The sequence below is a fragment of the Colobus angolensis genome, unplaced genomic scaffold (assembly GCF_000951035.1).
Source record: "Colobus angolensis palliatus isolate OR3802 unplaced genomic scaffold, Cang.pa_1.0 Scaffold124, whole genome shotgun sequence".
Lineage (NCBI taxonomy): Eukaryota > Metazoa > Chordata > Mammalia > Primates > Cercopithecidae > Colobus > Colobus angolensis.
In genome coordinates, this window is record NW_012113586.1 from 5,731,109 (window position 1) to 5,745,346 (window position 14,238).

Consider the following 14,238-nt stretch of genomic DNA (forward strand, 5'->3'; position numbering starts at 1 on the left):
GCCGAGGTGGGCAGATCACTTGAGGTCAGGAGTTCAAAACCAGCCTGGTCAACATGTGAAACCCCGTTTCTACTAAAAATAGAAAAATTAGCCGGCGTGGTGAGAATCACTTGAACCCGGGAGCCATAGGTTGCAGTGAGCGAAGATCGCGCCACTGCACTGCAGCCTGGGCCACAAGAGCAAGATTCCGTCTCAAAAACGAAAAATAAAAATAAAAATTAAATGAAAATAAAAAGAAAATAACTGTGACTGAATAACAATCCACATCAATGAAAACCAGTGGGGAAAAGAGACCTTCCTTCTGCCCAGCTCATCATGGCCTGACCACCAGGCTGTGGCAACTGGAAATCAAGAGCGCGGCAAGGGCAGATCTGGGTCTCCGCGTAAGGCACGACTGCAAGTAAGCCACAGGTAACAGCGGGTGCACCAGCAAAATAGGCTGCCACTGCGCAGGCGCCCCTTGCGTCTGCCAAGACACCTTTTAAACGTGCCCGGAAGTGACGCCAGTAATGCTGAGACAGACTCCCAGAAGATCTGAGTGAGTCGCGTAGGTTTAGCCCGGCAGGGGCTGGGGTTGTGCTGCTGCTATGAGCTGCACCATCGAGAAGATCTTGACAGACGCCAAGACACTCCTGGAGAGGCTGCGGGAGCACGATGCGGCCGCCGAGTCGCTGGTGGATCAGTCGGCAGCGCTGCACCGGCGGGTAGCCGCTATGCGGGAGGCGGGGACAGCGCTTCCAGACCAGGTCAGGCAGAGGGTAGGAGTCCAGTGCTCTCGGATTCTGGGCACTGAAGGGTGGAGAGCGAGGTAAAGTGGGAACTCGGCCTGAAATTTATTCCCGGTCTCAGAGGGCGGCGGTGAGACCTTTTTCCTGGGTCGGAGCTGAGAATCCTGCCCTAGAGCCCTGACTTCTGCCTCTTGAGTTGCATCTGCCGCTGTTCTCTTTAAGGCATGCTTAGACTGTCTCTATTTGTCCAGTATCAAGAGGATGCATCCGATATGAAGGACATGTCCAAATACAAACCTCACATTCTGCTGTCTCAAGAGAACACACAGATTAGAGACTTGCAACAGGAAAACAGAGGTTAGTCAGGCCTTTTCATATCTGGTAATAGTTTAAAGTTATTGCAAAATTGCCCTAAACATTCACAAGGGTGTACATATATTTCCAGGTCAGTACTTTTAGTAGGAGAGTCCTCCTGTGCTGGCTCAGTAACAGTAAAGTTTGTTAGATTACCCATTTCAAGGTCATCTGACTGATTTTGTAGCAGCTTACCAAAGAGGGGCTATGTAGAGTTAGAATTATTGCATGGTTTATTTTTAAGCATCCCCAGATGTGTAACAAAAGAGTTCATATCCTCATGGACTTAAAATTTAATGTTTAAGTATTAATATAAACACTGAAGGTAAGATTTAAGGTTTTGTTTATGTTCTTGTTTGTGCAAGGTGAAGCAGCAGAATTTTATTCTAAGGGTATATATTCTTAGGCTTGATTAGTACATTATTAATGACTGTAGTATTAATAGTTGTTTACCAGAGGGGTTTCACATATATCATTCTACTGTATTCTCATATCTTCATTTTTATCTATCACAATGCTGTTAAGAAACAGAGAAGCTAAATGATTTACTTATGAGTATTAACCAAGCAAGTTACAGAACTGAACTCAAATCCATGTCTTCTGATGACATATCCATTGTTGTTACTGCAAGACTTTGCTTCTCTGCCTAGAAAGTTACCTTTAACATAGACTTTAACTGCTCAGTTTTGTGGACTGAAACATTGATTTACAACCTTGGATTCATATTATCTCTATAGTATTACAAAATTCCAACTGTTAAGACTTTGGATTTGGGAACTGTCTCTCAGACATCACTGCCAAGTTATTTTATTTTTTGACAGAGCTGTGGATTTCCTTGGAGGAACACCAGGATGCTTTGGAACTCATCATGAGCAAGTACCGGAAACAGATGTTACAGTTAATGGTTGCTAAAAAAGCTGTGGATGCTGAACCGGTCCTGAAAGCTCACCAGTCTCACTCTGCAGTAAGAAACTTTGAATAAATTTGAAATGAACCAAATTGAAATCTTGAGATTGTTTTAGATTGTGTGCTTGTTTTTTTGCTTTTTGAGATAGGGTCTGGCTCTGTCGACCAGGCTGCGGTGTAATGGCACGATCTCAGCTCACTGCAACCTCTGCCTTCTGGGCTGAAGCCATCCTCTCACCTCTGCCTCCTGAGCAGCTGGGACTACAGGTTCACACCACCATGCCCTATTAATTTTTTGTGGGGTTTTTTTTATTGTTATTATTATTTTTTTTTTTTTGTAGAGATGAGGTTTCGCCATGTTGCCCAGTCTGGTCTGAAACTCCTGGGCTCAAGCGATCAACCCATGTTAGCCGTCCAAAGTGCTGGGATTATAGGCATGAGCCACTGTGCCTGGCTATGTGTGCTTGTCTTTGAGGAAAAGTAAGCTTGTTTTCCTTTCATGTTTATCACATTTGTTGTTTATTTTGCCATGGCTTTGTAAAGATATGAATAGAAAGAAGGATAGTGGTTGCTCAGGTCCTTTTATTTGAGTGGGACTAACGTTCCCCCTCCCTCACCAAGATCTTTTTTGAAAATGTTCATTAATTCTTAGCCCTCACACCAAACGTAATGTCAGTTAGTGTTGAAGGTGCCCAGTAACTACTTGGTTGGTTATTATACATTTCACTTGAGCTCCTTGGTTGTGAGGCACATGAATTCACATTTTATTCCTAACATAGTACCTGACATATAGCAAGCAGTCAATAAACCTTTTATAAACTGAACCACATAGCATCATACTATGTTGTTAGCGGATAGAAGTATGGTTTTTAAAAAAAAACAAATATGGCATAGTTTCTATGCTTTGATTGCTTATTATCTAATTTGGGAGACTCGGTAATTGTTCTTATGTTTGTAGGTGCTTCATGGTTGTCATTGGACATTCGTGTGTACTGTATCATTTAATTCTAGATGTATAGGTTGGAGCCTACTATTTCTGTGAGATGTAGTGAAATATAAGCTTCATCTTAAATTCCATTGAATGCATTTTACTGACTTAAAAGTTTTAGGAAACAGATATTTTAAATATTTGAATGGCTTTCAACTGGAAGAGAAAAATAGATTTTATTTGTTCTCATATGGAGGAAAAAACCTGAACCTTGAAAGAGACAGTTTACTCAGATAGATAAACTTTCTAAGTGATAGTTTATCTATCCAAAGATAGAATAAGGCACCTTGGAATGTAGTAAGCTTCCTGCCAGTGAAAGTAGTCAAATTTAAGTTAAATAGCCACTTAGAGATAGTATCCAACATCCAATGGGTAGTTAAACTACAACTGATTTTTTTTTCTGTTTCAAATATTTTTATTGGAGTGTGGACCTATTGGGTGATTGATGCACTGGACATAGATAATTTTCAGAAATGAAAATAACATTGCTTGCATCGGATCAGATTTCACCCACAGAAATGACTAAGGCCTTATCAGAGTTGGCATTGGATGAAAACTTAATCCTTTATGGAAAGGGAATCATCTGGCCTTCTATTTCTGAAATAGACTAAAGATTACTCATTTATTCTCTGCAATTACAGCCATCAGATCCTTTGAAATCTTGGAAGGCATGAGATGATAACATGACTGTAACACAAATCCATATCAAAGAGCCCGGTATTTAAAAATTCCCCATGTTCACATACTGAAGGGTTACTTATGAGCTGATGCATATCACTGATAACCATAGGATTATCAACTTGATGTCTGGGCAAAGAGTGAAAACAAAATGCATTCTACTCTTCACTTCTTGGTTTTAAATATAGGAAACATTATATATTTGTTTAAAAACTGTATTCCTTAGTAATGGTATCAATAGAACATATACAACTGGAATGAGGATCCCTTAAGGAGGCCTTCTTTTTTTTATTTAAGTTTTAGGGTACATGTGCAAAACGTGCAGGTTTGTTACATATGTATACATGTGGCATGATGGTGTGCTGCACCCATTAACTCGTCATTTACATTAGATATTCCTCCTAATGCTAACCCTCCCCACTTACCCCACCCTACGACAGGCCCCAGTGTGTGATGTTCCCCACCCTGTGTCCAAGTGTTCTCATTGTTCAATTCCCACCTATGAGTGAGAACATGTGGTGTTTGGTTTTCTGTCCTTGCGATAGTTTTCTCAGAATGATGGTTTCCAGCTTCATCCATGTCCCTACAAAGGACATAAACTCATCCTTTTTTATGGCTGCATAGTATTCCATGGTGTATATGTGCCACATTTTCTTAATCTAGTCTATCATTGATGGATATTTGGGTTGGTTCCAAGTCTTTGCTATTGTGAATAGTGCCGCAATAAACATATGTGTGCATGTGTCTTTATAGTAGCATGATTTATAATCCTTTGGGTATATATCCAGTAGTGGGATGGCTGGGTGAAATGGTATTTCTAGTTATGGATCCTTGAGGAATCGCCACACTGTCTTGCACAATTGATTTTTTGAAAAAAAAAAAAAATTATCTGTGAATACCACAAGGTCACTTTACTATGGCTTTATGTCTAAGGACTAAAATTATAGTGAAACTCCATTGTAATTTCTGTATCATAGGTTAAATGAACTTTTAAAAATCGTAATGCACACACTTTTATGTTCTTTATATATAGAGAACAGGTGACTTTTCCACCTTTGTTTCCTTAATATCTTCACAGGAAATTGAGAGTCAGATTGACAGAATCTGCGAAATGGGAGAAGTGATGAGGAAAGCAGTTCAGGTGGATGATGACCAGTTTTGTAAGATTCAGGAAAAATTAGCCCAATTAGAGGTAAGATTGTAGCTATTTTAGGTTCACAGTATTTCAGAGTCCTCGGAGTCTGGAAGATATGCCATCACTATCCCCATCACTGTAATATATTAATGTTTTCTGTGTGCTCATGATTTAAAATTAAAACTCCTCCTTCATACTCTTTTATATTCTTTTGAAGAAAGGAAATATAGTAAACAGCAATCAGTGGAAATACCAACTATGCATTGGCAATAACTTGAGATATTATAATGGGAAGGTAGAGGGAGTGGAGGGGAGAAGTTATATGTCAGATAAAATCCTTCATCTGCCATAATAAGTGAAGTAGATAATGTATAAAATTGATGATCAGGAAATAGCAGTATAAGCATATTATTTAGAATTACAGAATTAAATACCAAAAGAAATAGATAAAAGTGTTAAAAGTGGTTGCATTTGGGTTACAAAGCCAAAGAACTGCTTGTATAAGCCTTGTAGTCTTGATTTCTTAAAAGCTATGTTTATGTCATATTTTGATTAAAATAGGAATATATTACAAAAAAAGGTTTGGGGCATTAGTGTGCTCATAAAATTGTTAAGGATTTCAACTTTGGGAGGCTGAGGTTAGTGAATTGCTTGAGCCCAAGAGTTCAAGAGTAACGATATGGCGGGGACCCTGTCTTTACAAAAAACATAGAGAAAATTAGCCGGGTGTGGTGGTGTGCACCTATAATCCCAGGTACTCAGGGGCTGAGGTGGGAGGATCACCTGAACCCAGAAAGTCAAGACTGCAGTGAGCCATGATCATGCATGCCACTGCACTCCAACCTGAGTGACAGAATGAGATCCTGTCTCAAAAATTAAAAAAAAAAAAAAAAAGCAAAGCATTTCAGTAAATGGTTTGTGTGCTGCTTTTTACAAGGTGCTGTCCTGGGGCCTTTGAGAAATACCAGAGAGAAAAAAACAGGTACCTGCCCAGAGTCTAGTGGAAGGGATAATCCTAGAATCATATGATATTAAATAGTACGTAAATGCTGGGAGACAGATACAAATACTGAAGGAAGCACTTCATGTGGTTGAAGATTCATCGACCACAGGCTCTAATCTCTTAGTTACTCTAGCTGGGACTTCTGCACATCTTGGTGAAGCTAAAAATGCTTTGGTTTACCAGAATTTTCTGCAGAGAATAAGGATGAAGAGCGGAAGCTACTCTCTCTAGAAATCAAAGGTAGTGACAGGTCCCAAGTAGGAATTAGGAGCTAGTGAAATGACAGCATGACCTTCTATTTATCCTTGATTTACCTCACTTATGGAAATAGCCCTAAGGAAATGGGGGATAAATTCTACCTTAATACTTCAAGTAGAAAAAACATGACCACTAGATTCAGACCCCAGTAATACCACATCCAAGTTGTCTGAATTTGGACAACTTTTAGGAATTTTGTGAGCCAGAGTATCCTCATGAAATATATGGATGTAGGCAATGATACCTACCCTACAGATTATTGTGAGATAGCATGTACAGGGCACCCAAGTAGTACCTTTCCCCCTTTCCTTCCATTTCTCTAGAACTATAAGATATCCAGGAGAGGAGATTAATCAGAGTGAAACGATTATTAGGAATTTTTAAAATAAAAGAAATAAGAGTAAAACTGTGGGAACCATGAAGAATAAAACATAGTAAATTCCTCAAATGGAGAGGTACCCTGTTTTTTGTTTCTCCTTTGTAATTGTAACACTTGGTATATAGAAATTACTCCGTAAATTACTACTACAAAAGAGTATCATTGCCTATATCCTACATGTAAATGTTTGTTAAATGAATAAATAAGTAGTATTTAAGGAAATTCTCAACTAGTGGATTTTTTGTTTCCTTAAAATTTTTTAAATTAAAAATAATGTTTTCTGCCCCTGGCTCAAAATAATGTGTTGTTATAATGCAGTTTGACAGTAAATATACCAGAAATAAACATGCCTTTTTTTTTTCCAGCTTGAAAATAAGGAACTTCGAGAATTATTGTCCATTAGCAGTGAGTCTCTTCAAATCAGAAAGGAAAACTCAATGGACACTGCTTCCCAAGCCATCAAATAACTGAACTCTGAATGATGGCTGGAGATCGTCTATCAAGGAAGGAAGTTACTATCTTCCCATTCAAGTACTGTCCATTAAGTGTCTTGCCTCAAATTTGATTTAATCTTAATTAAAGGTATCAGGTGGCAGTTTAGAATTCCAGTCAATATTGGCTGTCCATGGTTCTCAGATGTGTTAATGTGAATACATGCTGAATTTCACCATTCCTTTCTCAAAGAGACTACTTTTAATTTTCATTTCTGGGAACTTGATTTATATAAACTGTGTTTTCAGTTCATTGTTATTTTTCACATCTCTGAAACTTTGAGCATTTTTTTATAAGCCAGCAATTTTATTTTATATAGCATTGTAAAATACACTTCTAGGAAACTTTAGGAAAGATTTAACTTTTGAAATCTATTTGGCATAAACCCTGATTTTTTTTTTTCCATTTGACAAAATAATACAATTCCACAGAACTAGATCAGCAGATTCTCTGATTTGTGATGTCATTCACCTGTGAAGTTTTAAGTCTCTCTGGTGCTAAGAATTGGCACTTTATAGCCTGGTGCCTTTACTTTTGAGAGAACCTACTGCTAGTCCCAGGAAACATACTTGGAAATAAGTCAGCTATTTTTTTCCCCAGTGATACTATAGTTGTCATATTGTTCAAAGTTCATATTGTTCAGAGCTGAGGAGCTTGTCCTGTGTATGCACATGCACACATGTGCACTTAGTTCAAATACTAAAAGTAGCTTTTATTAAATATAATCAGCCAAAAACACACACACAAAAAATCAAAAAACCAAATATAAGTAGTCAGTTTTTCAATGTTATCCTACTAGTTTTATATTCTATTTTAATTTTTATACAATTTCCATTTTATAATTAAGAACCATCACTTACTTGGATTGGATGTCTTTCATTCCTAGCACTAATAGTTAGTTGGCTTTCTTTTTTTTTTTTTTTTTACATAGAAGCAGTTTTGGTTTTTTTTTTGTCTTTTTTCTTTTTTTTTAAGCTATATAAAAAGGTGAGGAAGCAGTTTTGTTACCTAATGAAAATTATTACACTCAAAATGCTATGTAGGCAACATTGAGATTCAAATGCCCAGTGGTCAGATGGGTTAACTTATCAACTCATTCCCATCTCAGTTTACTCACATTTCAAATTTATAAATTCTTCATGTTATACTATTCTATTTAGATTTGCCCAGAATTAGTTGAAATAATGCTAAACCTGTCAATAGTTTCCAGTAACAGTAAGCACCATACTGCATGGGAGAGACACAGTATTAAAAAGAGTTGTTAGTGCTTTATGTGATATAATATTTCTTTTGTAATGCTACAAAGAACTACAGTTAAAACAACAAAATCTTTCAAAGATGTCCTAAAAGCATCTGATCGCAGTAATAACTAATGGATGTCATCTAGAGCAGCAGACATATACCTATTAATGAGTAGGTATATGTCATTTAAGAATTTTTCAAATTTCTGTTCGATATCCTGCATAGAATTTGACAAAAAAAAACCTCCAAGTGTGAGCATTTTTTATTTCATTTCCCAAGAGTAAGTAAGGAAACTATTAGCCCAGCCATCTGCCTTGAAGTATACCTTAAGTGACCCATAAATCCATTCAAGAGGCAGGTACTCTATACCATTTGGCAGCCATGGCCAAACTTACCATGGCCAGATTTCAGTGAAAATGATGAAGTAATCAAATTAAAGTATAATATGGTGTCCCCTTATCTGCTTTATGTTCCTTTAGAGCTGTTTATAAAGTTCTTTATATCTCAGGTGTCAGGATAAATCTATATATTAATTTTTCCCCTGCGAAATTAAAAGCCTGAGGTACAAGTCTAAGAAGCTTTTAGTGCCCTACATAATATAAACTCTGGCTGGTGTTAATGCTATGAAGATAATGTGTAGTTAGAAAATTGAGTGGGGGAGGAATGCTCTTCATTTTAAGTGCATTTTAAAGTTTCTCCTTCAGTGGATGAAGAACTTGCCTGGTTTGCAGAAATCTTAGTTCAAAATTATATTTTCTAACAAAAACTGCATTTTGAGAAGATTAGCTAATTTTACTCAGTAATAAGTCAAATTAGGAAGTGCAGTGTTTTTTTATGTATATATATAGCAACCTTGTCAAGTGGTCCTCACAAGAGTCATAAATACTTTGTAATTAGCACAGTATATTCAGCAGTGTATAACTCTACAAATAGTACATTATATTAGTGTAGTATTATATCAGTATCTTATGTATAATTCTTATATTAATACCTTATGCATAATTTGATTCAAACATTGAAGGTCTATTTTAGTGTTCTTCAAAATGTGGTTCCCTGACCCACTGAAATAGAAATTTGGTGATGGAGTTCAAGAATTTATATTCTAATCATCCCAAACAATTCCTGAAGACACTAATTTTAAAATGTCTAGTCTAGGCCCCATTGTGTAATAGTTAGCACTCTAAAAGATTAAAAAGAAAATAGTCTATGTGCCAACCACTTCATTAATACTTACGATTTTAAAAATGAAAAAGTCTGTTACAGGAGACAAGTATATATATATATATAATTATAATGCAGTGTGATAAATCCATTATATAAGTTTGTATAGGATACAGAAGAAGGACTTTAAACTTGAGAATTCAATAGAGATAATAAATGGGTAGGAGAGAAATAGAAAACTTTGGTGCCACAAAAGCAAAGTATGTATGGTATTGCCAATAATGGCTACCATCTATTGAGTGCTTTACTATCTGTCAGGTACTGTATTATATAATCTCCATTTTAACTGTACCTCATTTTGCAGATACTCAGGCACAAGGAGGTGGTTATTTGTCCAAACTGGAACCAAGATTCAAACCCAGACAGTCTTAAGCTCATTTTTAATCACTAACTAACTTGAGATGCCTAAATGCCAAATACTGCTGGGAGTTCAAGTGGTTCTTGATTAGCAAAATCTATTTTTATTAGTGCAAAAGAAACACCACAGCTCATATATTAGAAAGTATTATGAATTCAATAAATGGAGTCTTAACTAATGAGATATTATTATTTTCTAGAATGGCGTAGCTGAGAGTATGTGTGCATTCAACTGAAAGGAATAATGTATAATCAGTGACTCTTACTATATACAGGAAAAGGTGCAGTTCTGTCTCTCAGATCTGCCTCCTTACCATATTGGCTTTCATCCCTCACGCTGTTTTCTTGTGTTTGCTAGGAAGTTGTTGACGAGCCAAGTGTCATGCCCATGTTGAAGGCAAGGAAGAAAAAATGGAAATGGCCTGTGCCAGCTATATATATATCCCCTTTTATGAGGGAAAGCAAAGCTTTCCCAGAAATTCCAAATGGATTCCCCCTTGACTTACTTGCCTGACCAGTTAAATGGCCACTGGTACCTGCAAAGAAAGCAGGGTACATAGCTGTCCCAAATAAAATCAGTATTAGTAAGAAGAAAGAATATTGAGAAAGCAACTAACAGTGTCTGTGTTAATGTCTGTGACTGTTAACATTGTCAAGTCCTTTCCCCTTGAATATAGTTTTAGAAGAATTAGCTGAAGAAGTATGTTGATATTGAATGGCCAAGAGAATGGGCTGTGTAGCAGACATCTGTCATTTCTCTTTTGGCTGCCCAATATCCTAACTCCTGTGTTTAGGGAATCCCTCACCTAATAAGGCAGAGCATTCCTCCCTCCTAAAGAATTTGAAAGTACCAGGTAAATGTTTTGTCAGCCTCCTTTGCAGCTAAGGAAGAAACATCTGCCTTCAACTTTAAAGTTAGTGATACAAAGAAGCAGGGAACCATGCAGCAGATTCCTTTGAAGATGGTGACTAACAACACTACTGCATTCATCTCCACAGAGGAGCAGCAAAAGTGGTTTAATGATAACCTCTAATTCTATTCTTTTTTTTTTTGTCAGGTAGGGTCTTGCTCTGTTACCCAGGCTGGAGTGCAGTAGCACCATCTCAGGTCACTGCAACCTCCACCTCCTGGGTTCAAGCAATTCTCCTGCCTCAGCCTCCCAAGTGGCTGGGATTACAAGTGCCCACCACCATGCACAGCTAATTTTTGTATTTTTAGTAGAGATGGGGTTTCTCCATGTTGGCCAGGCTGGTCTCGAACTTCTGACCTCAGGTGATCCGCCCGCCTTGGCCTCCCAAAGTGCTGGGATTACAGGCATGAGCCACTGCGCCTGGCTTGTAACCTCTAATTCTTGTTTGTTGGCTGTCCTAGAGAACCTGAGAATTACTTTTAATAAAATCATTTTTTTGTTGTTATTAAAACTAACCTGAATTGCCTAAAACCAAGAACTCTGCTTGATAAAATAAGCATAGTTTTAGGAACAGCCATGCAGATATAAATTTTATCAACATTTTATACGTAATTTTGGACTTATATTTAAATGTAATATTTGATGCTTATAAAAGGGTAAATGTGGAATGCAAATAAATTATCAAGCATAATAACTCATCACCTAATTTAAGAATGATAACATTACAAGTGCTTGTATTTTATCTATTTGAGCTCTTTTCCTATCTTTGCCCACCCCCCTGCTCGCTTTTTAATAGTTTTATTCACATGTAGAAAGACCTAAAATACATATGTATCCCTAAAGTGACTTATTTTTTAGTTTTCTTTTTTTTTGAACTTCAAAAGTATTGTATCATGCTCTATGTAGTCTGAGGATTTTTTTTTTCACTCAGCATGTCTCTAGAATTTATACGTTTTATTGTTTTATAGCTGTCATTTTCATTGATATATATTTCTTTGTTGGATTATACAACATATTGTTAAGGAATACATATATAATAAATTATACATTTTTTTAAATCTTTGCTAACATTTTACTTACTAATTTTTAATTCTCCTTTCCTCTGCCTCATTTATATTAAACACATTTAACTATAAGAGATCATATTTCACATTCTGCAGTTATTTCACTGATATATCTCATGGCAACTTTCAGAGTGAATTAAGGGTTATTATCTGCTAATATAGAAAAAAGCAGATAATGCTTTTTGTTTTATCACTCCTGTAATGCTAAAGAGGAGGCAGAACCTTCAGAGTTTAAATTAGGTACAACCTCACTCAGTGTCATCTAGCCTCGTAGAAATATGTGTGGAACTAATTGATGAATTTTTATATGTTACTGATTGTTACATTCATTTCTATTTCTTATTTTAACATCTTTGATATTGGGATATGTCTTACACAGGTACAGGTTCCGATGTGGTTGACTGTAAGCGTATACAAAATTGGTTTGCACTCATGGGCGACAACTAGACAAAGGCAATCTGAATATTTCAGTCAAACTCAGGACCATTTGAAAAAATAACATGGGTTTTGGCCATTTTCTGTACTTTCCATTGACACCTTTTTATCAAGAGTGTGCCACCATACAAATTTGGAGTATGGCTGGCTGTCTTAGTTTTCTACTGCTATATAACCATTTACCACAAAACAGTTTAAAGCAACATCCACATATTATATCACAGTTCTGTAGGTCTGAAGTCCATACAGGGCTCAAATGGGTTCTTCTCTCTTATACTCACAAGGCTAAAATCAAGGTGTCAGCTGAAGCCAGCATCCCATTTGAGGCTCCAGTCTGTCTCCCATGTTCTCATAATTATTGACAAAATCTATTTGAGTACAGCTATACAACTCAAAGACTGTCTTCAAGGCCAACAGGAAGTCATCTCTGACTTCTTGCCTCCCACCTCTAGACTCCCTTTTCTTTTTTTTTTTTTTTTTTTTTGAGACGGAGTTTTGCTCCTGTTGCCCAGGCTGGAGTGCAATGGCGTGATCTTGGCTCACTGCAACCTCCGCCTCCCAGGTTCAAGCAATTCTCCTGCCTTAGCCTCCTGAGTAGCTGGAATTACAGGCATGCGCCACCAAGCCTGGCAAATAGACTCCCTTTTAAGAATACATCTAAGTCAGGTCCAACCAGAATATCTCCCTCTTGATTAAACCAACTGATTAGAGATCTTAATTATATCTGCAGTAGTCCCTTTGCCATAAAAGAGATATAAGTGATATAGCTTCTCATATCCACCTTTCACCTATGCTTAAGATGGGATGATACAAGACCTGTACAGTGCCAGTGGCAATCTTGGCCAGCTTGGAATTCTGCCTACCCCAGTGGCTTTTAGCAGCTTGGAATAAAATCCTGGAAACCATGAAGCACTCTTTGAGGAAATACTACATTAGCAGTGTTCTTGGTGGGCTCGATAATTCTATGTGGGAAAACCTGGACATCTGTGAACCAAAAAGATTCAGCAAGATCCACCAATGGATGGTGGGCTAAAATTTAAGCAAAAACAGGATATTTATATATGTTTGTGTTAGTTCCTAGAGTTGCCATTACAAATGAACTCAAACTGGGTGGCTTAAAACAAATTTATTCTTTTATAGTCCTGGAGGCTAGAAGTCTCAGGGAGAATGTGTTCCATGCCCCTCTCCTAGCTTCTGAGGTTGCTGGCAATTCCTGTTCCCTGATTTCTAGATATATCACTTCAATCTCTTGTCTTCATATGGCATTCTCCCTGCATGTCTCTAGTCAGTGTATAAAACTCCCTCTTCTAAGGACACTACTCATTGGATTCAGGCCCACTCTAATCCAGTATAACTTTATCTTAATTTGATTATATCCACAAAGGCCCTATTTATAAATAAGGCAGGTTCTGGGTGGGAATGAATTTAGGGGGGATGCTATTCAATTCAGTACATTACCAAAGGATTGCCCTGCCCCCAAATATTTACTAATTACAAAGGGAAGAGTAGTAATTTTACACTGGAGAATCCTGGCAGACATCAACTGATTAAGGTAAACATCATTAATAATACACTTCAACGGCTGGGCGAGGTAGCTCACACCTGTAATCCCAGCACTTTGGGAGTCCAAGGTAGCTGGATCACCTGATGTCAGGAGTTTGAGACCGGCCTAGTCAACATGGTGAAACCCCCATCTCTACTAAAAATGCAAAAATTACCCGGGCATGGTGGTGGGCACCTATAATCCCAGATACTCAGGAGGCTGAGGTGGGAGAATTGCTTGAACCCAGAGGTGGAGACTGCAGTGAGTCGAGATCATGCCACTGTACTCCAGCGACAAGCAAGACCTCACCTCAAATAATAATAGTAATAATACACTTCAACATTATATACCCCTGATATTGATGCAGTGAGAGGCACATAACCTCTCTAGTCTTCAAAAGAGGGACATTTGTAAAATAGCTGACTGATATTGTTTCAAAGTGTGTGTGTGTGTGTGTGTGTGTGTGTGTGTGTGTGTGTGTGTGTGTATATATATTTTTTTTTCAGTGTCTCACTCTGTTGCCCAGGCTGGGGTGCAGTGGCAC

The 14,238-nt window shown here is 37.5% G+C and overlaps 1 protein-coding gene across 2 annotated transcripts; it reads left to right on the top strand.

The window, feature by feature from the left end:
• Positions 1-505: 505 nt before the first annotated feature.
• SIKE1 (suppressor of IKBKE 1) lies at positions 506-11,709 on the top strand. 2 transcript variants are annotated; one of them, XM_011933102.1, is made up of 5 exons: positions 506-758; positions 980-1,085; positions 1,904-2,046; positions 4,733-4,846; positions 6,795-11,709. In XM_011933102.1, exons 1-5 carry the CDS (start codon positions 588-590, stop codon positions 6,894-6,896), a joined length of 636 nt encoding a protein of 211 aa, XP_011788492.1. In that variant the 5' UTR covers positions 506-587; the 3' UTR covers positions 6,897-11,709. The 2 variants fall into 2 exon arrangements, with proteins under 2 accessions (XP_011788492.1, XP_011788493.1); XM_011933103.1 differs by having other exon boundaries at positions 507-746.
• Positions 11,710-14,238: the final 2,529 nt, after the last annotated feature.

Excerpts from the sequence above, each read along its gene's own strand:
- SIKE1 (XM_011933102.1), top strand. The coding sequence starts at position 588 with ATGAGCTGCACCATCGAGAAGATCTTGACAGACGCCAAGACACTCCTG. Across the intron at positions 759-979 it reads CAGACCAGGTCAGGCAGAGG|TATCAAGAGGATGCATCCGA; the intron begins GTAGGAGTCCAG and ends CTATTTGTCCAG. Across the intron at positions 1,086-1,903 it reads CTTGCAACAGGAAAACAGAG|AGCTGTGGATTTCCTTGGAG; the intron begins GTTAGTCAGGCC and ends ATTTTTTGACAG.